Below are 27,508 nucleotides of genomic sequence, written 5' to 3'. Positions count from 1 at the left end.
AGCCTATAGTTGGGCAAAACCATCTAACATGAAGCCTGTTTTATAATAAAGTGTTGAGTATCTTATGTAATTTCACTGAAATTGAAAAAGAGAATAGTTGTATGGGTACAGAATGGTTATAAGTGTATCAGTTGTTTACCCTCATGATTGTGTGGCTGACTGGGAGCTGCAGCTCACTGCTACTGTCCAGCATCATGAGAGTGTCACACCACATATTGCTAGCCTGGGAAAAGATGAAAATTTAAAATCTGAAGTACAGTTTCTACTGAATGCATATGGCTTTCACACCATCATAAAGTTGAAAACTTTTAAGTTGAACCATCATAAGCTGGGGACCATCTGTATAGCCACTCTAGCTCTGATTATTAGTATTTGAGTGGAATATCTTTTCCCATTCTTTTACTTTCAACCTCATTGTGTCTGTATCTGAAATGAGTCTCTTTTAGAGATAATAATCAATGCATGATTGATTTTTTTTATTCTGCCAATCTTTGCCTTTTAGAGAATTTAATCTATTTATATTTAAGTACTGATATGGAAGGATTTATTTCCACCGTTTAGCTATTCATTTACTGTATGTTTCATACTTTTTTTATTGTTGTTCCTCAGCTCCTCCATTACTGCACTTTTTGTATTTGGTAGATTTTATGCAGTGTACCATTTGATTCTCTTCTTATTACTTTCATATATATACTTTAGTTATTTTCTTAATGGTTATCATGGAGATTACAATTAACATCTGAAACTTATAACCTTATTTGAATATTACCATGTTGGTTTCAACAGTATACACCCTACTCCTGTACATCTCTATCCCTCCTACTTTATATGGTTATTACCACAGATGATACATTATGTGCCCATTAACAAAGATTTATAAATACTGTTCTATACATGTGCCTTTTAAATCATATAGAAAAAAATAGTTAAAACCCAAAAATACAATAAAGCTATCTTTTACGTTTACCTATGTGGTTACTTATACTCGCATTCTTTTTTTCTTCATATGGCTTTCAGTTACTATCTAGTGTCTTTTTATTTCAGCCTGAAGAACTCTCTTTACCACTTCTTGTAAGGCAAGTCTACGAACTTCCTCGGTTTTTGTTTACCTTGGAATATCTTAATGTCACCTTTATTCCTGGAGAACAGTTTTGCCAGATACAGAGTTCTTGGTTGACATTGTTTCTTCACCACTTTAAATATGTTAGCCAACTGCTTTCTGGCTTCCATGGTTTCTGATGAGAAATCAGTTGTTAATCCTATTGAGGATCCCTTGTATGCTATGAGTCACTTCTCTGTTGCTTTCAAGATTCTCTTTGGCTCTAGCTTTTGAAAATTAGACTATTATGTGTTTTAATGTAGGCCCCTTTGAAATCATCCTGCTTGGAGTTCACTGAGTTTCTTGGATGTATAGATTCATGTCTTTCACCAAATTTGAACAGTTTGGGCCATATCATTTCTTAAAATACTCTTTCTGCCTCTTTCACTCTCCCTTCACTTTATGGTATCCCACAGATCCCTTAGACTCTGCTCACTTTCCTTCATTCTTTCTTCTTTCTGCTCCTCAGACATGATCATTTCATTTGTCCTATTCAGGTTCACTGAGTCTTTCTTCTGCCTGCTCACATTTGATGCTAAATCCTTCTACTAAGTTTTTTATATCAGTAATTATACTTTTCAGCATCCAAATTCCTATTTCATTCCTTTTTACACTTTCTAGCTCTTTATTGCTATTCTCATTTTGTTCATGCATCATTTGGTTGAATTCCTTTAGTTCTCTGTCCATGCTTTCCAAACCTTTCAACTTGATTTACAGAATCAACAATTCAATCAATTGCTATGTTTAAGAGTAAAAAAGAAAAAAATACCAGGAAAATTCATCAATTATGAAAGCTCCATACTAGGCCTTTTGAAACTTTATTATACATTTTTAAGTTGTTAATTCACCAGAAGTGTAATGTAGTCCACATCAGAGCTTATCAAATATCACTGGGTCATGAAATTAATTTACTGAGTGGATCAAGATCAACATTTATTAACATAATAGTATAGAATAGAAAATATCAATTGCATTGTTCATAAGGCTATATATTACTTCATAAAAGTTTTACTTCTATTTTGTGTATATATGAAAGCCATTCTCTTTCTACTATACCGTAAAACTATCCCAACAGAAGAAAGAAGCTAAAAGAGGACACACCCTACCACAGCACCATCTTAAGCATAGGAAAGGATTACTCATTGTACTGCAATGAGGTTCATATGCAATTACTTTTAAAAATTACTTAGAATGAAAAAGATTTATTTCACTACTTTTATCAGATTATTACTTCATATATAACTAATTCATAATTCAGAAACCATAAAATATGAAGCAAACATCTAATCTATCATAAATTAATGGGTTCTAAAATACCTCACATTCTAGGGAAGATTTACATAATTAGTCTCAAAACTGTAAATATTAGATAAATTCATAATACTTAACTGGCATATTAAGTCTTGTTCCTTAAAGAACTTTTTAGTTTCCCTCTATTTCAACCATAAATATGACCTTTTTTTACAAGGAACACCCTTGGCACTCTGGTCAACTGGTACCTATTTGTGTTATATCAGATTTAAATATATAGCAAATTTAATACATTTCTTAATAAATACATAGACTTTTTTAAATGTTTCATTGTGAAGTATAACTTGCTGGGAAATTTCTGTCACAAAAAAATCACACCATGTCTATAAAATTTATAATTTACCTCAAAGATTAATTTGTTTCAACAGACTTAAGAACTTCATAAAATGCTTTGCTAGTGAATAATCCTGTACATAGCAGAAATAGATCAGGACAAATATTACAACAGGTAAGACTGTTGTTGCACAATTAGCCTGTGCAGACAAAATAGGCTCCCTTACAAATTGCAGGATTCTTAATACATAAAATGGATTGACACACCTAGTACTATTTAGAATAGTCTTTCCAAATTTCTTCTAATACTGAGCTTTCAGTTAATTCATATGCAGTGTTTAAATTCAGGGATCTTCAGGGAATTCCCTCATGGTCCAGTGGTTAAGACTCCACGCTCCCAATGCAGGGGGACCAGGTTCGATCCCTGGTCAAGGAACTAGATCCCACATGCCACAACTAAGAGCCTGCATGCCACAACTAAAAGATCTCACATGCTTCAACTAAAAAGATCCTGCATGCTCCAACTAAAAAGATCCTGCATGCCGCACCAAAGATCTCACACGTGGCAATGAAGATCCCACATGCTGCAATTAAGACCCGGCACAGGGGTCTTCCCTGGTGGCGCAGTGGTTAAGAGTCCGCTGCCGATGCAGGGGACACAGGTTCGTGCCCCGGTCCGGGAAGATCCCACATGCCGCGGAGAGGCTAGGCCCGTGAGCCATGGCCGCTGAGCCTGCGCATCCGGGGCCTGCGCTCCGCAACAGGAGAGGTCACAACAGTGAGAGGCCCGCGTACCGTAAAAAAAAAAAAAAAAAAAACACCCGGCATAGCCAAATAAATAAATAAGTATTTAAATAAATAAATAAATTTAGGGATCTTCATATTATTTCTGACTTCATCTCAGATCAGACTTAAGTCTAGGACTTTACTGATACTCTGCTTTTCCTGGGAACTATTAGGACTACATCTCAATTCTAAACTTAAAAAATAGTTCTGACAAAGTGCTTGAGTGGAATTATTAATTCTTTCTTTCAACAAATGTTTGCCAAGGGCACTGTGGGTCGAGTGGTAAATGTGCATAGCCTCTGCCCTCATGGAACAGACTCCTTTATTCGAGGTCTAGAAGAGTACAGTCTATTGGCATGGAAAAGTGGAAAGACTGTAGGGCCGTAGGGCTTTGGAGAATCCAAGCTTCAAATCCCAGGTCCACTGTCTACTACACATTAGGCAAGTTTCTTAATCTCTCTAAGCCTTAATCTCTTCCTTTACGAAATGAGTTTAATATCAACTATTTCCACAAAGTTATTTCAAAGGTTAAATAAAAACTACAAAAAGTGCCTAGTACAATAGAGGGAACATTACTAAATATTCAGAATATTCACAAATTCAGGGACCGGCACACAGAATCCATTCAATATCCACTCTGAGACAAGAAACCTTAAATACCATTTCCAAAGAAAGTGAATCAACCAGAAAATACACATGATACTATATTTAATCCAATTATTGTGCCTAATATAGGTAATTACCATTTTTTTCTTCATTTTATACTCCTTAACTTGGACTTCCATTTAAAAGATATTTTAAAACATGTAAGCATGTCATCTAGTAACATAAAAGAGGAATTAAAAGTTAATTTTTAAAACCTCATGCTGACCCAAACTGCATACTGTTGTTACCTAAAGCAAAATTTCATATAAAATTTAAGTAACAAAAGAATAAATTAATAAAATGGCTGGTCAAAGTTCAGGCACTTATTAAAAAACACAAAAAAGTTAATTTGTCAATTACAGCCATGGCACTCTAGTTCACTAACCCAAATATTCATAGATACATAAAAAGGATGACTTATTTTAGTCTCTGAACATTACAATATGTATGTTGCTACATATGTTGCTACAACATAGCAATCTTTCAAAGTGTTGCTGCAAGAAAACATGTTGAGTTAATATAAGTAAAACCATTTTATAGATGCTAAAATTTACCTGTTTGAGTCCTTCATCAGTAAGTTTGTCCTGGTTGCCTACATGAACTTTCTGAAGTAAAGGACAGTGAGAGGCAACTGCAATAATAGAGGTGTCAGAAAGCTGTTTACACCTGTAGGCTGTATACCTAAGAAGTCCAGGACATTTAAATGCTAGAACACACACGCCAGTATCAGACATACTGCGACAATCAGAAATGTTGATTTCAATTATATTTTGACTTCTTGACGCAATTTTTTCCAATAATTCATCAGTGACCTATGAGAGGAGAGAAGAAAAGCAATAAATTTAAAAATCTGCTAAAAGTAGAAACTTACATTCTATTATTTTATTAAGTTCTCCCCAATAAATAATATAATAATTAGATTATAGCATGAAAACCACAATCAAAAGAAAACCTTCTTACTTAATATTAAAGCATAATAAGAACTGTGGTATAATAAAAAAATATATTTGGTCTTTGTCTCCAGTTCCTGGAACAGAGCTCCTAAAGTTCTAGGAATTTCCTGAGTGATAGGAATGTCTTTTGTTATTTTTAACAAGCCCCTTTTACCATGCCTGAGTTTATACTAATGAAATGACTTAAGTTGGGGCCCCTAGATAGCTTCAGGATGGGGGCTGGTCACCAGAAAGACCAAACACCATGTGATTAGAGGGTGGAAACTTTCAGCCCCATCCTCCAACTTCCTGGGAGGGAAGGGGAGCTGGAGACTGGATTATAAAAACTCTTGAACACTGATTTGAAGGGCTTCTGGGTTGGTGAATACATCAAAGTGCTGGGAGGTCGATGTGGATGTAAACAATATAGAAGCTCCAAACTCTCTCCCCCCATACTTTGCCCTACGCATATTTTCCATTTGGCTGGTCCTGGTTTACATCCTCTATAATAAATCAGTAAACATAGTATTTTCCTGAGTTCTGATCATTTTAGCAAATTATCACACCTAAGGAGGGGGTTGGGGGAACTTCCAAATTTACATCTGGTCAGTCAAAAGTATAGGTGGCTCCTAGGACTTGTGACTGGTATATGAAGTGGAGACAGTCTTATGGGACTGAGCCCTTAACCTGTGAGGTCTACACTAACTCCAGGAGTTAGTGTCATAATTGAACTGTATTGTTGGACGTGCATTTAGTGTCAGAGAATTTGTTGTCAGAATGGAAAAAAACACATATTTGGTGTCAGAAAACACCAAGTGATAAGGTATGTGTTAGTTTTCATTAAACGCCTAAAAATCTATCCTTATTAGGAAAACTTTCAAAACTTTCAAACTCACCAAAAACTTCCCACAAACAAAACTGTATTGAGATTTGGAGTTGGTTCTGTTTTTAACCCAACAAATAGTATATAAAATAGTATTATCAGCCATCATGATGTATGACTTGACTTTTCACACTTATTATGAGATGATACCTACCAAAGTATATAAATTTCAAGTGTTTTACTACTTTTATCTGAATACATTACGTATAACTAAATCCATAGCTTAGACAATATATCATTTTGGGTTTCAGCACACTGAAGACTTCATAGAAAAGTCCATTTAAAAAAGTTTTTCTCGGAAGACTCAAAGCTACATGTAAGTAACCTTAAAATTCATCTGCTGAAATTCATATGGCCATCTCAATTCTTTAAACAAATTTTTAAAACCAACCTCTACACATTCCCTGCCCAATCATATTTCCAAAAAAAGAAAACAGAGTTAACATTATTCAAGTCTTTTGTGTAAAAATAATGGTGAGAGAAAATGCACATGATGAAATTTAGAAAGGAAAAAGAAGGGCTTCCCTGATGGCACAGTGGTTAAGTATCCGCCCGTCAATGCAGGGGACACAGGTTTGAGTGCTTGTCCGGGAAGATCCCACATGCCACAGAGCAACTAAGCCCGTGCACCACAACTACTGAGCCTGCACTCTAGACCCCACGAGTGACAACTACTGAGCCTGCGTGCCACTACTGAAGCCTGCGCACCTAGAGCCCGTGCTCCGCAACAAGAGAAGCCACCACAATGAGAAGCCCATGCACCGTAATGAAGAGTAGCCCCCAGCCACCACAACTAGAGAAAGCCCGCACACAGCAACGAAGACCCAACGCAGCCAAAAATAAATAAATAAATAAATTTATTAAAAAAAAAAAAAAAGGAAAAAGGAAAGAATTGGAGTGTTGAGGGATATAAGGAGTAAGAGCCAAGGTTGAAAATACCTTTGTTTATGCTTGTTGGAAAGAGCATACCTCTCTTTTTTTTTTTTCTTTTTTCTTTTTCACCTCCAGACCTAACTACCAGGAGAGGGGAAAAGCTCTTCTTAGTCTGAGTTTGTAACAAATAGCTCAGACAGCCAAGACTAATGAAGTAAAGAGCCAATGGATTACTTCACGTTACCTCTCTCCATGGTACCAGCTACAACTAACTAAATATTCACCATTCCCCCTGGACACAAATTTCATGAACCTGGACAGGTAAATGACTAATTCTGTAACTGTCTTCACCTCTTACCAATGAGACAGAAAAAAAAAAAGAAAACTCATACACAAATGCTCAGGAACTTGCTTATTTTGTTTAAAGTACATGTGTTTATAAACACACACAAATGCTACCAGTGGTGTGTTGGAGTTGGCTTGTACCAAATCACAAAAGTCTACAGTATATACCACTTTCGAAGTCAGTCATATCACTACATTCAGTGACATCACATTGGTAGCTTGAAATTGGTCATGGTGAAAATATTTGTACAACAAAAACTGGAAAATATAACAAATCAGGGCTTTTTCTTTGCTCTTTTTGAAAGCCAGCTGTTAAACATTTACCAGCACATCACTAACAATATCACGGAAGGATTAAGAGCAGGTTTAGTAGTCTAATAAAATCCTATTCTTATTGGATATCTTTTTAATGTTTCCAATGCCAAGCACTGAAAACCAAGTTTAAGGGAAGAATTTAACAAATCCAACAAATTATTTGTAATAAGCACTATTAACTATTTTCTTTCCTAATTTATGCCACCATATAAACATATTGGCAGTCGGGCAATAGGGAGGATTAGAAAATTCATCAAAATGAAAATTAAAACAAAATAAGTTATCTTATTCCATTTTGCTTCCATTTCTTCACACAAAATAACATTATAAGTATACTGTTATGAAAAGTATAATAATAATAAATTAATAGGGATAATGATAGTATCAACTCATAAGATTGTTGATCAAATGAATACATATAAAGCTCACTGAACAGTATGTACATGGCACGTCAGCAGTACTATATAAATGTTTGCCTTATTTTCTACTATTAAACTAATATTCATAAAATGACCCCTCCAAAAAATGAAAAGTTTAATAACTCTTTTTAAAGGTAGTAAAAACCAGGGGGGATGAAGAGGACTAAGACAAAGAGGATTAAGAACCAACCCAAAATCACCAATCCAAACTAAAAAATGTATTCTTCATCATAGGAACCTAGCTTCAACTTGAATTTGAAAAAAAAGTACTAAAGCACAGAATTATAGATTACAGTCATTTGAACTATCTTGAAAAACTACAGCGTGAAAGAAGTGATTTCTGAGGAGGAAAAAGATATTTTTTGAATAGATCAACCTGAGTGTTTCTTTAGAATTAGAATCCATACCTGCTGACGACTACTAAGATCCAGCTGCTTCCAAAACTGGAAATCTAAACAAAGGTCACGCCAGTACTTGCAAACCAATGATGCAGAAAGGCAACGCTCATCCAGGGATAAATTGGAAAATATCTGTGAATAAAAAAGGAACCACATAATATGTGCTAAAAATTTTAAAGGCAATGAAAAGGTCTTTATCAGTTAGAAAAAATTACTTTTTTTTTTTTTTTTAAATTTATCCTTTCTGTCGAGGGCTGACTTTAAATAGATCGCAGTGAGGGAGCTGCTCTGCTACGTAAGACACCCTGACCCAGAAGCAGGTCATCTACGAATGGTTTAGCACCAGGTTCCCTATGAAAGTGTGTTGTGTGAAGGGCGAGGGTGCACAACAGGCAAGGGGGTGGCTGCCTTTCCAGCCGTGAAAAATCAACTTTAAAAACAGAAAACCATCTTAAGTACAAGTGGCCATTATTAAAAGAGTCATTGTTATGGACTGTCCTAAAGAAGAAGTATGATATGGGAGAAGCTAAGAACACAACCAAGAGAGGAAAAAAAAAAGCAAACACTCAAATTACTAAAATCATGAATAAATAGAGACATTATTACCAACCTTACAAAAATAGAATTATAAGAGAGTATTATGAACAATTGTATGCCAACAAATTAGATAACCTAAAGGAAATAGACAAACTTCTAGAAACATAAAAACTACAAAAAACTGACTCAGAAGAAATAGAAAATTTGAATACACCTATAACAAGTAGAAATATTAAATCAGTAATCTAAAAACTTCTAACAAAGAAAGACCAAGGACCAGATGGCCTCAGTAGTGATATATTTAAAGAACAAATACAAATTCTTCCCAAAATTGGAGCATGAGGGAACCCTTGCTAATTCATTCTATGAGGTTAGCAATACCTTCATACCAAAGCCAAAGACATCACAAGAAAACTATAGACCAACATCACAAGAAAACTATAGACCAACGTTCCTTATGAATTTAAATGCAAACAATCCTAACAAAATACATTTGACCCTTGAACAACGCAGAGGTTTGGGGTGCTGACCCTCAGTGCAGTCGAAAACCCAAGTATCACTTATAGTTGGCTCTCCCTATATGCGGTTCCTCACCCATGGAATCAACCAACCAAGCATCATGTAGTACTACAGTATTTACTCTTGAAAAGAAATCTGCATGTAAGAAAACTTGCACAGTTCAAATCCATGTTGTTCAAGGGTCAACTAAACTGTATTACCAAACTGAATCCAGCAGCATATTAAAAGGATCATACATCATGTGGTGCCCAACTGGCACCACAACATGAGACTTGCAAATATGTGGGTTTTCACCATTTTTTTCCTAACAAGTTCATCACTTTTAGTTGACAAACACAGGTTGTTACTTATTGCCCCAAACTAAGTGGGATCTATCCCAGGACTGCATAGATGGTTCAACATGCAAAAATAAATCCATTTAACATATATTAATCCATTTAACCATATTAATAAAATGAAGGTTTAAAAAACCCAACCATCTCAATTAATGCAGAAAAAGCATTTGACAAACTCCAATACCCTTTCTTGACAGAAAATACTCAGAAAACTAGGAATAAAAGGAAACTTCCTTAATGTGATAGATGGCATGTATAAAAGTTCCACAATTATCATTATACCTAATAGTGAAAGACTGAATGTTTTCCCCTGAGATGAGGAACAAGAAAAAGATTTCTACCATCTCCACTCCTATGCAACATTGTATTAGAGATTCTGGCCTGGGCAATTATGTAAGGAAAAGAAATAAAAGGCATCCAGGTTAGAAAGGAAGAATTAAAATGTTCTATAGTCATAGATATCATGATCTTATATACAGAAAAAAAATACACACAAAAATTTAGAGCTAATAAGCAAATATTTCTGTATACTAGCAATGAACAATTCAGAAATGAAATAAGAAAGCACTTCTATTTGCAACAGCATCAAAGAATACTTTTTTATACTTTCCACTTCTTCATACTGAGATTTCCCATTTGTTGGGTCAATGTTATCATATTCTTCTATAATTTAAATCATGTTTCCTTCCATTCTTTTAACATGTTTATAATAGCAGTTTAAAGTTTTTATCTGCTAAGTCTAATATCTGTGCCTACTCAGTTTCTATTAACTGCTTTCATTTCTCTCAGTATAGGTTCCATTTTTTTCTGTCTCTTTACATGTCTCAATTTTTCATTCAAAACCAGACATTTTAGATAATACATTGTAGCAACTCTGGAATTTGATTTACTTTTCAGAATTTTTTTTCAGCTTTAATCTCCCTGGCCCTAAATGGTAGGATATGAGTCCCCTGAAGTTTGAATGTCTCTGCTCAAGTTTTAATTCTTATTCACATTTTTTTTTTAGCCTGGCTTCTTAGGGAGGTCAACCTCTGTCTAAATTGCTTAGTTTCCAGCTAGTTATTTGGGCAAAGATATGCTCAAACATCTCAAGTCTGCTCTCCAATCTGTGCGTGGGATGGGAAAAGCATATTCAAGGCTTATACTCGTCTGCTTTAGCCCTTGCTTTCTGCTAGATACTCTCAAGTCTCCCCTGCACATATGCATAGTTTCAGAGTAAGCCAAGGATATGTGAAGAGCTTATTATCCCTTTATGGTTCTCTCATTTCCAAGGTCTGCCTGTTAAATTCCTAGCTCGTCCCCCACTCATCCTAACTGGCACCACAACATGAGACTTGCAAATATGTGGGTTTTCACCATTTTTTTCCTAACAAGTTCATCACTTTTAGTTGACAAACACAGGTTGTTACTTATTGCCCCAAACTAAGTTACCCTCTTAAGACACCTAAGCTGCTGGTTTTCCAAGCTCCTGATTCTTGCCAAAGGTACTGGGGTACGAGGGTACAGTAGGGGCCTCATTCAAGTGTGGTGTAGACCTCCACTATTCTTACCTGAAGCTCTAGTAATTTTCCTAAGAATAAATGCGTCTCATTTTGTTGTGTGTTTCTGGTCGATTTCCAAAGCCCAAATAGTTTTGGGCAATTTTTCCCAGTTATTTATTATATACATATATAATAAATAAAATATATATAAAATTTATATATATTTATTTTGTGTTTGTGGAGAGGATTCACCAAACTCTTCATGCAGCCAAAGCTGGAAGTCCCTCTCTGGTGGATATTTTTAATGCTTGTTCCCCTCATTTTATAGATGAGAGAATTTAGAGAGATTTAGTGAGACTAGATCATTTGTTTAAGGTTAAAGGACTACATGGCTTTAAAGGGCTAATTTGTCCCTTAACAAAGAGAAGATTCGTGGAACATAGTCACTGGAACCAAGAAACACCTTGCTTAAAATATGTCTGACTTTCGATCGTACCTTCTTGGAAACTTAGTTTTCTCCTTTGTTAAAGTGAGAGGATTGTTATCATTAACAGAAAATTGACTAATCTAGATAGATCTAGATGGGTCTTACTTATTCAGGTGAAAGGAAATAAATAAGTGAGTAAAGATAAAACCAGTACCAGCAAAGATGGATAAAAGTAAAAAAGCAAAATACTCAGCTAAAATACCAATGCATATTTAATAGATCTTTGCATATGGTTTGTGGTAGGCAACCTACAAAATGGCCCTCAATGACCCCACCTGCTGGTATTTACACCTGTGTAATTCTCTCCTCTTGAGGGTAAGCTGGATTTACTGACTCACTTCTAATGAACAGAGTATGGCAGAAGAGATTAGATTAAGAAAACTGTGGCTTCCATTTTGAGTGTTCTTGACACTGTTGCTCTATGTGATTAGCCCTATGGAGAAGCCCAAATGGCATGGCAAGGAACTTAAGCATCTGGCTAACGGCCAGTAAGGACCTGAGGCCTGCCAAAAACCATGCGAGTAAGCTTGGGTGAAAATTCTCAAGTCCCAGTCGAGTAGCCCCAACAAACACCTTGAATATAACCTCATAAGAGACCTTGGATCAGAAGGACCCAGCTAAGCCACAAAGGGATTCTAACCCACAGAAAATATGAGATAATAAATGTTTGTGGTTTTAAACTGCATAATTTGTTAAACAGAAATAATTAACTAACACATGTTTAAATATTCCCGCTTTTCTTTGTCATTAAAATGCTATCTTGCCCCTATCCTAACTCCTCAGAAAATAACTACTATGCACCATGCTATTTTCTTAACTCATTTAACAAACATCTGTGCACATGTACCTAGGCTTCTGTGGGAGACACTAAGACATGAGATTTATTCACTGGTTTCAAGATTATGTGGTCAAAGGCATTTCTGAATTATCTTTGGATCATCTGAGATTCAAGAGAAAGAACACTTCAAAGGTTGCTTTGAAGAAAGAGAACATAGGTCTGTAAAGGACTGGCCTGGAACATTTTTGCTAAATAAGAAAGAGGAAAAAATGACAATGAAAAAACTGAAATGGCACTTGCATCAAGCCAGGAAATTGCTTACTTTAACACAGGCCTGTTAGCAATGTCTTGAGCGTGACAGAAGTCCAAGCCAAGTAGGTACTCTAAGGCTGTATTAGATCGAGGGATCTATCATCTTATATCTTGTTGCTCTTTCATCACTGCCCTAATTTATAGGGTTGAAAATGGGTTACTCTTTTAATCCAGGTGGTCTAGCCCTGGAAAAGGGAAGAGGAAGCAAAGGACAAGCAGCTGCCTTTTATAGTGTGATCTGGAAGTCATATACATTGCTTCCACTCATATCCTATTATCCAACATTTAGTCACATAGCCACCCCTACATGAGAGGCTAAGAAAGTCTCTAGTTAGGTGATCATGTGCCTAACTAGAACACGATGGGTACTGTTACTAAAAAGAATATAAGGGGAATGGATATTGGGAAACAACAATGACTTCTAGTCAGGACCTGGGTTGAAAACATGCTTAATATTCTTGATCTTTATTGGCAGATCTGGACAATGCAACTAAGCTATTAATTACCAGAAAATGTACAAGCCATATTACTGATATAATCTGAACTAATCACTACCAGGCCAATATCCAAATATTTCTAAAACTTGAAGATTCTATTTTTGACTGAGGCATTGATATAAGGTATCAGAAGATACTTCAGACTAAAAAAACTTCCAGAGAACGTATCATTGCTTAACATTTGGTCATACATATCCCACAGACCTTTATAGTACTTAAAAATCAACCATGCCAACACCTACATTTGGCCATTTCATTTCTTGATGAAGAGATCTCATCTGCTATCAGATATTACTACAAAAAGGAGTTAAGGCTTATGAGCATGCAGACTGTATGCAAGTTATAGAAATACAAGAAGTAAATCTGTGTAGCTATTTTATATTGATTATCTTCTCTGTGTCAGTTTAACTTTTTTGGCCTTTTCAATTTTTTTCCTATGTACATCATATCTTGCCTCTTTCTTTTTTTTTTGTGGTACGCGGGCCTCTCACTGTTGTGGCCTCTCCAGTTGCGGAGCACAGGCTCCAGATGCACAGGCTCAGCGGCCATGGCTCACGGGCCTAGCCGCTCCGCGGCATGTGGGATCTTCCCGGACCAGGGCACGAACCAATGTCCTCTGCATCAGCAGGCGGACTCTCAACCACTGCACCACCAGGGAAGCCCTTGCCTCTTTCTTAAATATTCTACTTATATTGCTTGCCAAAAGCTTGAAAGTAAAATTTACTAAACAGTCTGTTGAATAAAGCACCATTTAGAAAAACAGAGACACAAAACATATTTCTGATACTTTTTTTTTGGCCACACGGGGCTTGCGGGGATCTTAGTTCTCTGACCCAGGATTGAACCTGGGCCCCGGCAGTCAAAGCGGCGAGTCCTAACCACTGGACCTCCAGGGAATTCCCTTTCTGGTATTTTTCTAACCGTACAGCCATAGGGAAGTCACAGATTCTAAAACTATTTCCTAATCTGTAAAATAATTTCTCACAATTTAATCATTAAAATTTAAAGCACAGCAAACTAATAAAACCCCCAACTGTTACTACATAGAGTGTTAGTCTATAGCAAAGTCAGGTATTTACACAAGAATAAGTTTTATTCGAAAGCCAGTCACAGAATTCAATAAAACAAGACTCTTTTTTTTAAGTATTTTGGGAGGAGACACTGAAATGATGTGTTCTTTTGACATATCTCCATTATTCTCTGAGCACTTCCTTGCATTCTGGCTCAAAATATTCCAAGCTCATCTTGTGCTTTACTTGTCCCAGCCCTGGAATCAGTCATTTCTCCAAGGAACACTGATTCCTTTTAGCAGAGAATGATATTTAGAAGCTAAGATCTGGACACTAAGTGTACTCACTGTCTTGGGTATTGCTGCTCAAAGACCCTCTCAGAGGGCAGAGCGAGGGAATGCATGCATGTATGTATGTATGTAACCAATCTCCCATTGCTGTTGCTAGCTTCTTCCACCACATGGATGCCCTTACCACATCACTTGAACACCAAATTGGCCAAGACTTGGGCAATATTCTTTATTTTTAATTGAAGTATAGTTGATTCACAATATTATATTAGTTTCAGGTGTACAACATAGTGATTCAATATTTTTACAGTTATACTCCACTTAAAGTCATTACAAAATAATGGCTATATTTCCCAGTGCTGGACAATATATGTTTGTTGCTTCAAGATTCTTGATAAGCATAGAACAGGATATTTAACCAAAGGTAAGTAACTTTTTAAGAAACTATTATTTTAATATTAAATGCTTCCATATTTGCCTTCACATATCTTCCCTTACCTTCCCTATCATTTATACAACCTGGTATCTTAAGTTGGTAAAGAACAGCTTAGGGTTACCCCCCTTGGCAGCTACTCCTTACAAGGCACCAAAATGTATAGACTTCTCAAAATGAGAAGAAAAAAAATCTCAGCTTTTGGTAGCCTGATTTGATTAAATTATCCAAGATTACTAGGCATTCTCCAGCAAAGAACAATCTTGAACCTGACTTCCTAAGGACACTCCATTTTAGCACTGGCTAAACCATCCCTAGAACTCCAGAGACATACTTTCTAGAATTTATCTGGTACTGGAACCTTAAGTCAAAGCACTCATGAAAAGCTACAGGTAACTTAGCTCCTCTTACCCACTAGTAATCTACATTCAAAGCTTTAAAAAGTCGCATCACTTTTTTTCTTCAACTCCCATTGTCATTGCTTTTATCCTTGTTTTCATATCTGAAAAAAATAGATCAGATACATAAGTTTTCCTCCAAAGCACACTTCTCTTATAAAACTCTTTCTTGATCACTAAAGCAACCTGTTTGTAATAGAGCTATAAAAATACAGATTTAATAACTACTGATACATTATCAGAGATGCATTCATGGTGAAGTGGTTTTCTAATGGTGGTGACAGATTTTGGGTCTCTCACCTGGTTTCCTTTGGAAAGAAATAGTCTGCTGACAGAGAGCAAGATATCTAAATATATAGCATACAAAGCCTCTAAAATTTAAATATAGATTCAAAATACCCAGTTACTCAAATAGCTACTACTTAAAGAAAAATATTCCATTGCTATCATTTGGTAAAACTGTTATAGTGGATCCACTATATAAAAATCTAATTGTGGTATCAGTAGGTAAGGTTGCTTAAAGTAATAAAGGCAACAGGTAGCAAAGACTGAAGCTAGCTTATATGATCCAAAACAATCCATTTACCAGTCCAAGTTCATATGTAACAGGCTTAAGTACTTTAGAAAATGCTATTCCCACAGTTGACCTTTGAAGAGCCATTCCCTGCTTCTCAAATTTCTAATATTTAAAGACACAATCCAACCTTACAGACCCAATTATAAAATTAGCCTCTGACGCATAAGGTTAGATGTTGGTTGGTGTAAGCTTCCCCCCACCCCCTAATTCAGGAATCTCTTTCATAAAATTCTAAGAGAAGACTATTTAAGCCCTTTTACACCATATGTTGAAAAGATCTCTAAACCTGGAAACACTGAGCTGGGTTCTAGCCCAGGGTCTGCCATTCACTATCTGAAATGTCTTGGGGTAAGCCATTTCACTTCTACAGGCCTGTTTCTTCATGCATAAGAAGTAGGGAGTGACAAGATGACCTCAAAGGTCTCTTCCTGAAGTTACATAATTATGACTTCCAATGAAGTTCACCATTTTAAGAAAGAATTCATTTCATCTTTACAGAGCTCCTATAGTTAGAAAGGACTTCCTGAATTTTCAGAGAATCACATTCTTCAACCCTGAAATTCCACTTCTTGAAATCTACCCTAGAAAAATGACCACATGTGCATAGAAAACATCTATTAGCATTGTTTACAGTAGTAAAAAATTGAAAACATCCAATTATACCATACTGAAATAAATATAGTATGGCATAATACTATGGGATACTATACAACAGTTAAAAAGAATGAAGGAAACCATACACTCACTAATAAAAAAAGACCTCCAAATCATACTGTTAATGAAAACAATTGCAGAACATGTACATTTTGATGCCATTTATGAAAAAGGCTATGAAGTTTTACACAGGGCTTTCTACAAAGAAAAAAATATTCTGGAGCTGCACAGTCCAGTACAGTAGCTGCCAGCCACGCATGACTACTGATCCCTGAAATGCAGCTACTGTGACTGAGAAACTGAATTTTAAATTTTATTTCATTTTAACTACTTTAAATTTAAATAGCAACATGTAGCTAGCGGCTACTGTACTCCACAGTACAAGTCTAGAAGAAAAATCTAAACTGATAACAGTGGTTAGTGACCTCTGGAGAGAAAACTAGATAGGAGAGTAGGGGGTGAACCAAGGCCAACTTTTGCTTTACAGTCATTATTTGAATACTTTAAAGCAAGTAATACTACTTACATAAAAGTAAAATTGAAAAAGAAAAAGCCTTATTGATATTGGGCCAAAAAATATGCCTATGAACCACAGTAGAAAGAATTTAGTTTTCTTTTGCTTTTGCCATACCTGGAAAAAACTGAGCAAGTATGGTAGTTTGAGTCAACTTTCCTAAAAACATCTTTGAATCAGATTTTCTCATGTCTCTCTCCCAAACTCTCTCCCCTCCACATCCACCTTTTCTACAACTGTAGTAAATTCTGGTACAAAGGCCGCAGCAATACAATTATAGAAGTTATGGCCCATTATCAGGGGAGTAGGACATACTTTCTAATGGGGGTAATGGATTTGTGCCTCTCTATGCAACAACTCTCTGGTACTGTAAAGAAAATTGTCATAGCTCCCTAAGTCTTCTCTTCTCCATGCCTAAGCAGAGCCAGAATCTCTTCACCATCCAATGGCTCTACTGTGGCTCAAAACAACAACTCAGGATAGAAACACTTCTTAGAGACTTCCCTTATTGGCATGGCATATTCACCCAGAGTCTCAGCCCAGACTTCCTAAAAACCTGGTCATTCACTTGTTCATCAGTATTTACTGAGTGCTATTAAATGCCAGGCACTGCACTTAGGGGAGAAGATAGAGCAATGAACACTATATATGTCACCAGAGCCTCTGCCCCGTAAAGCCTTATCCCCAAAAGTTCTACTTCGGTTGGTAAACACTAAAAAACTTCGATTTCAATTCATTCCAGACAGTCTGACTCACTCTGTGCTGAATACCACCAGGACCATGAAAACCACACAGTATCTTTATCCAAGTTTCTAATACAAGTAATGGAAATCTATATAACATGTCTAAATACTCCAACACAATAGGGTAAGTCCAATGAGTAATTTCCCCAAATGTCCCTTAGATCAGGTTTTCAACAGTCCCTAGCAAAAATGTGGAAAAGAACAATGTAGCAAATGAAATAAACTTATTCTATAAGAAGTCTCTTTATTATGAAATCATGTCCTACCACCTTTTTTTTCTTTTTTTTGTTTTTGTATTAATATTATCTATTTCATGAAATAATAAAGGTTTAGGTAGAAAGTGGGAAGTACCTGGGTTTTGTTTTGTTTTTAAACAGTTTTACTTACCAAACAAGACAGCAATCAAACCTCTATACCAAGTATTCGTTGATATTTAATTTGTCCATGTCATCCACTAATTTAAAAGGTTCAAGAATGTTTCCTCCACCCTAAAATGCACACCCTGAACATACAGAGGTGGCAATTACTCCTCCAAAAATACACCTCTGTAAATTAAACAATTACATTTGGACACAAGGAAAAGGTAAACTTTCCCACTCCTTTGCTATATTATTTACAAAAATATTAATATCACAATAAAACAGACCCCAAAACACAGGATTACAAATAGGCAAAAAGTCTAATCAAAGCATATTGTTGACAGTATATAATTATACTGTCAACAATTACAATTGATGGCACTTCAGTAACAATAAAATTTGCCAAATTCTTATCTAGGTTTTTCTATCTAGTCTTAAATATCATCCACACTGAGTAACCGGGTTTATATTTATTAAGCTTCAGAAAGCTGCAGATGTGGGGGTGGGAGAGAAGAGAGAAAATGAGGGAAAAAATAACTTTTTAATAATAGCTTACTACAAACTATCACATAACTAAGTGACTAGCACTAGCATTGACAAAATTGCAAATTTTACTTAGTAGTTGCGAGACGAGGCTCCCACAAGACACCTACCTCTTCCCCACTCATCTATCCCCCAACAAAAAATACATTTGTCCTTACCTTCTGGTAATCTGTATGCTCTTATGTAAGGGTTAAAATGTAGAAAGGTAATACAACATAGCAAAAATAAAAGGGTTTTCAAGTCAGGCAGGCCTAAATTCCCCAGGTCTGCCCCTTACTGTCTGTGTGTGACCTTGGGCAAGTCATTCAACCTCTTCAAGCCTCACTAGACTGTAAGCTCCGTAGGAGCAAAGACCACTTCTGCCTGACTTACTACTGTAGGCACATGGCACTGAAATATCAGTTTCTTCTTGTATAAAATAAGGATGTTAACAATATTTCTCTCACAGCGTTAACTGAAGGATTAAATGAGATATTATGTATATAAAGCTCTGGCACAGTGCCTGATCATGGTAAATGATCAATAAAATTAACTGTTTTTGACATCAACTAGCAGCTATCAAACCTGAAAATACTGTTTGAAGACTTTCAAACACTAATATACAAAGTCTTCACCCAGTCATTGTAAACTGCTCAAGTGATAAAACAATATTTCACACAAAACTTACGAATAGTTTCTAAACCACTGGGCTGGGAATCTAATAATAGATGAACCCTGAATTATGCGCAACAGACCCAAGCTATTAAAAGACATTTAGTAGACTCCAAGTTTTTCTACTTCAATAATATGCCATAGGCATCCTCCCCATTGGCTTCCCAATCTCCCCTTCGGACATCTCCGGCTGTCAGGGAGCCCCCTCCTCCGTGCTTAGAGGGAGGAGAGAGAAAACCTCCGAGGCGGGGGCCGGGGTTGGGGGACAGCGCGCATCCCCGCGCCACTCGCCCGGACCCACCTTGAGCAGGATGGATGGCGGCAGCTGATTGATGTCTGGGATTTCGGGGGATGGCTCCCTATGACAGTCGCACGGATTTTCGGGGGTCTCCTGACAGTCCGCGTCGCCGCATTCGTGGTGCTGCTGGGCAGGCGAGAGGGCGGTGCCCCCCGCTCGGACGGCGTTCCCACCGGCCTCTGTGGGGGCACCTTCCGAAGTGGGAGAGGAGCGCTGGGGGCAGAGAGGCTGCGGTGGCTGCTCTGGGCCCTGGCAGCAGCCGGCGTCGGGGGGCCGCGGCGGCGAGGCGCCTCCCCCCGCAGGTCCTCCTCCTCCTCCGCTGCCGCCGCCGCAGGCCCCCCCGCCACAGCGGGGCTGCTTACAGGGGGTGCAGGCGGGGACCCCGGCCCCCTTCCGCTTGCACACCATCTCGGGAGGCGTGGGGGGCTCGGCCGGCGGCGGCGGCCCCCGGAAGAGCTGCACGGCGGCGGGCGGCCCCAGGAAGCGCACGGGCCCCAGGCTGGCTAAGAAGAGGCTCCGGCCCTGCTGTTCCCAGGCGGCTGCCGCGGCCAGCCCCAGCTCTTTGCAGCAGGAGGCGGGCGACGAGGCCGAAGCGGCGGCGGCGGCGGCGGCGGCGGCCGAGGATAGCAGGAAGCGGCGGGCGGCGGCGGCGCAGTCCTCGGCGGCCAGGGCCGCGTAGCGCCGCGCCAGGTGCTGCGAGGAGGCGGCAGCGGCGTAGGCCCCGTCCCGCGGCGGCGGCGGCGGCGGCGAGAGCGGCGGCTCCTCCTCTGGGCCGGCGGGGGCGGGCGCGCCGGGGCTGTGCACGATGAAGCAGAGCATGCAGGGCCCGCGGAAGAAGCAGTCCCGGCTCCGGGGCGCCGCCGGCTGGGGGGGCGCCTTGGCCGGGGTCCGGCGGGGCAGCCTGAGGAGAGGGCGGCGGCGGCGGCACCAGCTGCAACAGCGAGGCCTCTTCTGGCTTGGGCGGTTACGCGGCTCCTTCGAGAGAAGGTGGCCCATATAGAAGGCCCCGAGGAGCGGGACCGGGACAGAGAAGTAGGGAGGCCCGGACAGCCGGGCTCCCGGCAGCGAGGCAGGCCCCTCTCTGGCTGGGCCTCGGGCCCGCGGCGGGCGGCGGGGTCGCCCGCCTCGCGCACACACACGCACACACGGGCACACACGCGACGGTGGGGGTGGGGGTGGGTGTCAGCTGCGGGCCGGCCCGGCGCCGGATGGGGGCTACATGCTTTGCCCCGGGAAGCCGGGAGAACGATGGGCGCGAGCTTTGGGGGCGCGACGGAGGGAGCGAGCCTGCCGGCTCAGTCAGTCAGTACGGAGGCAGGGGGAACGCGGGGTCCGGCTCGGACCATTTTAACTGCGGCTCCGCTGGCGGCGCGCGCGCCCGCGACACAGCTCGGAGCCGCAGGAGCGCGCGGCCTGTTCGGGGAGGGGGCGGAGCCGCGGCAGCGGCGCGCTCGGGGCGGGGGCGCGGGGGCGCGGGCGCCCGGCTGCCTACCCGGGACGGGTGGGGACTGCTGGGAAGCGGGTCGGCGAGGGTGCGGGGCTCGCGGGGAGCGGCGCGCGCCCTTCCCTCCCGTCGCCCAAGGTTTCGCGTAGCCCACGCCCCTTTTGTGGGGCGGGAGGAGACGCTTCCGAGCCAGCTGTGTGGCATCCGTTTGCACTGCCGCGCTGACGTCTCTAGGTATAAGTTCAAGGACTGCCATTGGCCGGGAGCCTCTCGGCTCTTTCTTTCGCCCCCACCTCCCGACTCGGAGACCCGGGCCACGAAGAATAGGTAAACCTGATTCCGCCTGAAGGCCGACTTGGGTCCCCGGCGGCCCCTCGGGTGGAGTGGCAGATGCGCGGCCCTGGGCTGGTGAGGACTCTAGTTCTCACGTGAGGGACTAACAGCAGGTAGTGCGGCACTGCAGTGTTTCTCCACTTGTTTGCATACTTGTTGCTTGTGACAGACTACTGACTTTCCATAACTTTATTTCAGAATGAAAGCATATATCAAATTATTTATACACACCAGAAAGATAAACAGTTTTTTCAACCCAGTTAGTCATCCAACATCCCAAGCTGCAAGCTATGGATGACTTTATCGTTTGCACCCTCCAAGTCCCATCTATCCATCCATCAGGTACAGTACTTTAAAAATGATTATGCAGTGCCTGCTCTAAGATAAAAGGTTCTAGGCAGACTTGGGAGACCCAGATGAAAAAGAGGAAATAGTCTTGGCAGACAACCCTTTAGAAGATTTGCCTACAATGAGACCAGAGAAAGAAGGCAATAACTAGGAGCAGTATCTGGTGTTGAGAGAAGGTTAGTTTTCACAAGGGAGAAATCGGGAGAGGCTTTTGCAAGGAATTGGACATGCTGATAGGAATGAGCCAGTATAAAGGAGGAAGTAGGGAAATGAGAAGAGATAATACAAGACCCCTGAGAAGATGGAGTGACGATTACCTTCAGAGGGATACCGTCTTCACTGTGACTGGAAGGAAGGAGGAAAGGATAGATCAAGGTTGAATACAGATAGGTGGACATTTTTGGCAAGAAAGTGAAAGAGTTCCTTTCAAAAGGTCTCTACTTTAAGTGGAGCCTGGTTACATACTGAAGGGTGGAAGGCCGATGTTTTTAAAAGCTACTTAGGGTAACTGAGAGAACTGACTGAGGAAGCAGTATTTCAATATTCAAGGCCTGTCAGCGTAGAAACCTTTGTTTGAGCATGCCTGACTTTCCCACCCCAGTGGCCAGCCTCACCCCACCTTCACCCAACGTACCATCAAACCTTTGCTAATAGAAGCCTCTTTGTCAGGAATCACTTTTATTTTGGGTCTGCCAGCATTCACGGATCTCCCTTTCTCAGCTTAAGAACAGTGAGATGGAATTCCAAGAAACCTAAAGGCAAAGATTCATCAAAGGGTTTAACATACATTTCTATCAAGGCACTGCCCAAACTACATTTACCTACAGGTATTATCCACACAGCTTTCATCCCTCTGACTTTAAAGGGTTCTTTCAGGGCCCCAGAGCTTCACTAGTGAGGAAGGGAGGTTAGGAGTGACAGGGTTACCTGAGGCCTTATAACAAATCCTTTGCATCTCTTCCAGGCTACACTTTGAGCAAAAGGAGAGTGTGTTCTAAGCCTTTTTATTACTCTATGTCAAAATTGTGGACCCATTAACTTCATATAAATTAAACACACATTATGACCTAGCAATTCTACTTATAAGTATTTATCAAAGAAAAATAAAAACTATACACACAAAAAGACTTGTGCAAAAATGTTCATAGCAGCTTTATTCATGATAATTAAAATCTACAAACAACCTAGATGTCCATCAGTAGAAGAATGGCTAAACTGGTATGCTCGTTTGATAGAACACTACTCAGCAATTAAAAGGAAGGGAGGGAAGGAAACATGAAGGAATCTCAAAAAATTTAGGCTGAATTAGACTCTGGAGTTGGAGGCCTAGAATTTTTATCTGATTTTAACAAGCTCCCCATGTGATTTCTACACAAACAGCCTGGCACCATGCAGACCTATCAGAACTACACATAAAATCTAATTACAGCTTCTTGTTTTCAGAGGTGAGGCAAGTGACTCTGAGACTTTTGAAGTGGTTTCTGAAATTTACAGCACTGGTTCTTCCAATTCCAGAGCCATTCAGCCACAAGCAGGTGGCTGCTGTACCACAGCATGTAGCAGAGGGTTTCATATGTTTTAATAAGGATTAAGCTACTGCTATTGCCACCAGAGCTATAATGAGTTTTAGAGCTCATTACCCTAAGTGATAATACTGATAAATATTCTAAATATTCAGGAGACAGAACTATGAGTAAGAGTAATAAATTGCAATTTAGAGACAATTATAGCACTGGATGGCCTTTTTAATGAGAAAAAGGAAAGCAGCCTGAACAACCAGGAGCTGGCCTGGAACTATTTGCTAGGCCTTGGTGTTACTGGCATTCTCAACTAGGTTTGAGTGTTCTGTTGTACAAAAACAATCTCACAAAACATCAACATCGAACATGGCCACTCTGTGATCATAATAGACAAGAAAAAAATAAGATGCCTCCGTAATCATGTCTGAACACAACCAACACAAGAACACTCCAAACCACAAAAATGACCAAACATTCTGCCTAATATAAGTGATTACTGTTTCTTGACCAATTACAACCTAAGCCTTGCTCCACTCTTCCTACCTTCTAGATAATAATAATTAAAATATCCAATCATAGAATAACCTCTGCTTCCTGACAGCATCCAATCCAGAGCAAAGCCTTAAACCTTCCTCAAAATCACCAAGCACAAGCCCAATCCTATAAGTCTTTTACACCTTCTTATTGAGACTCTCCCCAATTCCTCACATGTGCTATGTGCCTTTTTGTAACAAGTCAGTAAACTCAACTTGGTTTAACTATGGGTGTGCTCCTGTTGGTCTTTGGCTGGAGAGCATTAACATTTGTTATAATCAAATGTCACCACCCTGTCTAAAATTACTCCCTCTTTATGCTGTACACCTTAAATGTTATAGTGCTGTATGTCAATTGTATCTCAATTAAACTGAAATAAAATTACACCTTCCTTTACTTTTCCTCTTACAGTGCTTTTATTTTCTTTATATCTCATTAGCATGTGTCTGTTTTGTCATTTTTTTCACTTTTAGTCTCTAGTGGAAGAGTGTAAACTCCATGAGGACAGGGACTTTTCTCAGTTTTTAGGAAGATAATCTGGCAACTGTATAGAAAATGGACTAAAGTAGGAAGAGGCTCTTAGCAGGAAGACCAGTTAAGACTGTTTGAAAGATCAATGGATGGGCCTTAAAAGCATGAATTAAGGCCAGCATGGTGGGGATAATGAAGTAGGGGTGGGATTGAGAAACACTTTTTATGTGGAGTTTTCAGGATTTAGTAACTTACTTATGAATTAGGCAGAGAGGAGGGGATGATGGATAGGGAAGAAATGAAGAACCCCAAAATATCAATGTGTATATTCATATGACTTATTTCAGTGTGTAACATTGTGGTGAAATAATGGATTCTACAATATAAAATATTTACATATTTGAATAAAATTCAAACCTGGAGTAGATATGTATTATAACATAGATTCACACTGAAAGCACATAAATTTAAAATGTTGAAAACAGCTTAAAAGAAAAACCTTTTCTTTCTTCTTTGCTGATATAGAATATATGTACTCACTTTGAAATTCACATTTGCCTATAAAAACACACCCACATATAAAAAGCTTTCATGCTTACAGTTGGCTAATGATGGTTGTTATTAACGGCTAAAACATCCTATGGCACCAGTGATGTAAGTAGAGATCAGTTAATGTGCCACTGGTCCCACTGATTGTGGTAGGTGCAATGGATGACCTAGAAGGACACTCTGAGGGCAGAAGACATTGTTTATGCATCTGGAAATCATGCAACACCCCAAGTGTTCGATAAATTTAATCCATTATTGAATTGCATTTTTGCTGCAATACTCAAAGCCAAAGATACAGATAACTTAGCAAGCTTTCAGAGAATTCCCTTAAGGAACTGATCTGTACTCTTTAATAGTTTGTTTCAGGCACAATATAAAAGTGCAACTGGTACCTCACTGGTTTTCCCTCAGTTCTTCCCATGACTGATTCATGCTCATCTTCCAGGTCTCAGCCCAGGTACCACCTCCTGTCACAAAAGCTTTTCCCTGGTGTCATACCACCCTGTTCATTTCCTTTACAGCAGTTACCAGAGTCTGCAGCTGTGGTATTTTCTTTTAGTATTAGTTGACTATCACCAGAATTAAGGCCTACTTTGTTTACCCTTGAATCACCGGCACCTAAAGTCGCTAATCAGTTGCACTTTAAAGGGAAATTATTCTGGGTGGGCCTGATGTAGTCATGTGAAATCTTTAAAGACAGTCTGGAAGTCAGAATAAGGGAGATTCAAAGCAGCAGCGGTTGCTTTACCTATGGCGTTAAAGAAGCAAACTCTCACGTTGAGGAGAGGGCTGCACCTGGCTGATGGCCAGTGAGAAGGCCAGCCCTCCATCCTACAGAATTCTGAATTCTGCCAACAAATGCATAAGCATGGAAGAAGAGCCTGAACAACAAAGGAGCACAGCCCCACTGACGCCTTGATTCCAGCCCCATGGGAACCTGACCAGAGACTCCGGCTGAGCCCACACCAGGATTTCTGACCTACAGAGCTATGAAATAATAAAAAGGTGTTGGTTTAAATCACTCCATTTGTGGTACTTTGTTATTGTGGGAATAGAAAACGTATTCACCAAACAGCCCTGTGAAACTAAGACTTCATGCAATTTAATGGGAGAAAGAGAAAGCGAAGTAATCAATTATCCATAACTCTCTGAAGATTAATTCAAGCTCATGAAAGGAAACAACCAGAGTTAATACAAAGAATTCATTGTTCTCCCACTTTTATATAAGCTAATGTGGTAATTGAGGCAAATGTAGGGGTTTATTTTACTTTTTTTTTTTTGCTTAAGATTCACATATTTATCTTTTCCTCTGTTTAAATGAAATTAATACAACACAAAGATGTTCTACCATGTTTACATTCCCTCAATTCTGTGCCCAGCTATCTCCTATATTATAACTGGTATTTCCTTATTTTCAACTGGTAAAATAGGGCCTTTAGAAAGAATTAAGTTATGTGTGACTCCCTAGCCAATTTAATGTTTTTCCCTCTTAAGTTTAATAACATTTTTGTTTCTTATTGTATAATTTTAGAATACTTATATATGTGCTCACAATAAACAAAGAAAGGAGAGATAATAATATTTACTTTTAGTGACTCAGAAATGGCAAGCCACAATTCTAAATGTTGACAATTTGTGGTATCAGTATAATAATCAATCAAATGTCTATGCTCCAAATTTGTTTGCTCCACTCCCAAATCTGATCACAAGTATCAGGTTGCCCCTTCCTAACCTGTTCCCTTTATAATACGGGTTTTATCTCTCCTTCCAGAGATAAAACAATCATAACCAGGATCCACAAACTACAGGGACTGAAAGAACCATTCAAGGTGTCATCCCTCCTGGGGCAGGTAGGAGACAGAGGAAGGGTGGCTGGAGTGGTGATGTGAAGTAACTCCCACCTCTCCTCTGATCCTCTTTCTGATATGGCTGGCTTCATTAATCCCTGGATTATGGGATTTTCTTGTTTTATGTTGCCTCCTTAGCCAAGTGATAAGATGTTATTCTTTGTCGCCACTCAGTGAGTAGATACTTCTCTTTGGATATAGAAAGGGATGATAAAGTACTTTTTTCCGTTGCAGAGCACAGGCTCTGGACGCGCAGGCTCAGCGGCCATGGCTCATGGGCCCAGCCGCTCCGCGGCATGTGGGATCTTCCCGGACCGGGGCACGAACCCGTGCCCCCTGCATCGGCAGGCAGACTCTCAACCACTGTGCCACCAGGGAAGCCCTTGATGATAAAGTACTTTTTAAAGTTATTTTTCTTCTCTAAAATATTTTTTTTTATTTTTCTCTAAAAATAGAGTCATACCTAAGTGTGGAAACAATGGAAGAAATGATTTTAGCAACTATTCTCTTTAACCTCATAAATTACATCAATTCCCTCAACTTTCTGGAAGGACACACTTTATCAGTATACCACCTGTGTTACCTTGAGTAGCTTCAAGTTTCAATTCTGTTCTACTTGCTTTTGAATTATACATTACTGTTTGTTTATCTTTTAGTTTTTTGTGTGTTTATTCAGTTATGCCTACAGTATGTTGTGAAGCAAGTGAATCAACCCTATTTGGAGTCCACTATTTCCCACTAATTAAATATTAAGACTAGGGTACAGG

At 39.4% G+C, this 27,508-nt stretch overlaps 1 protein-coding gene across 1 annotated transcript in view; it reads right to left on the bottom strand.

Annotated features, from left to right (window-relative positions):
• The window catches only part of FBXL17 (F-box and leucine rich repeat protein 17), a gene marked incomplete at both ends in the record, with an annotated part of 498,430 nt that extends 477,739 nt beyond the window's left edge, over positions 1 to 20,691 (bottom strand). The window contains 3 exons of the mRNA XM_079702400.1: positions 4,669 to 4,926; positions 8,289 to 8,411; positions 19,699 to 20,691. Coding sequence (XP_079558526.1) covers positions 4,669 to 4,926; positions 8,289 to 8,411; positions 19,699 to 20,691 — 1,374 coding nt within the window. The remainder of the gene's footprint in view (positions 1 to 4,668; positions 4,927 to 8,288; positions 8,412 to 19,698) is intronic.
• Positions 20,692 to 27,508: the final 6,817 nt, after the last annotated feature.

Source organism: Hyperoodon ampullatus (assembly GCF_949752795.1).
Source record: "Hyperoodon ampullatus genome assembly, chromosome: 4".
NCBI classification, from domain to species: Eukaryota; Metazoa; Chordata; class Mammalia; order Artiodactyla; family Ziphiidae; genus Hyperoodon; species Hyperoodon ampullatus.
Note: the sequence above shows the minus strand (reverse complement) of the source record. Positions and strands in the feature narration are given on the sequence as shown.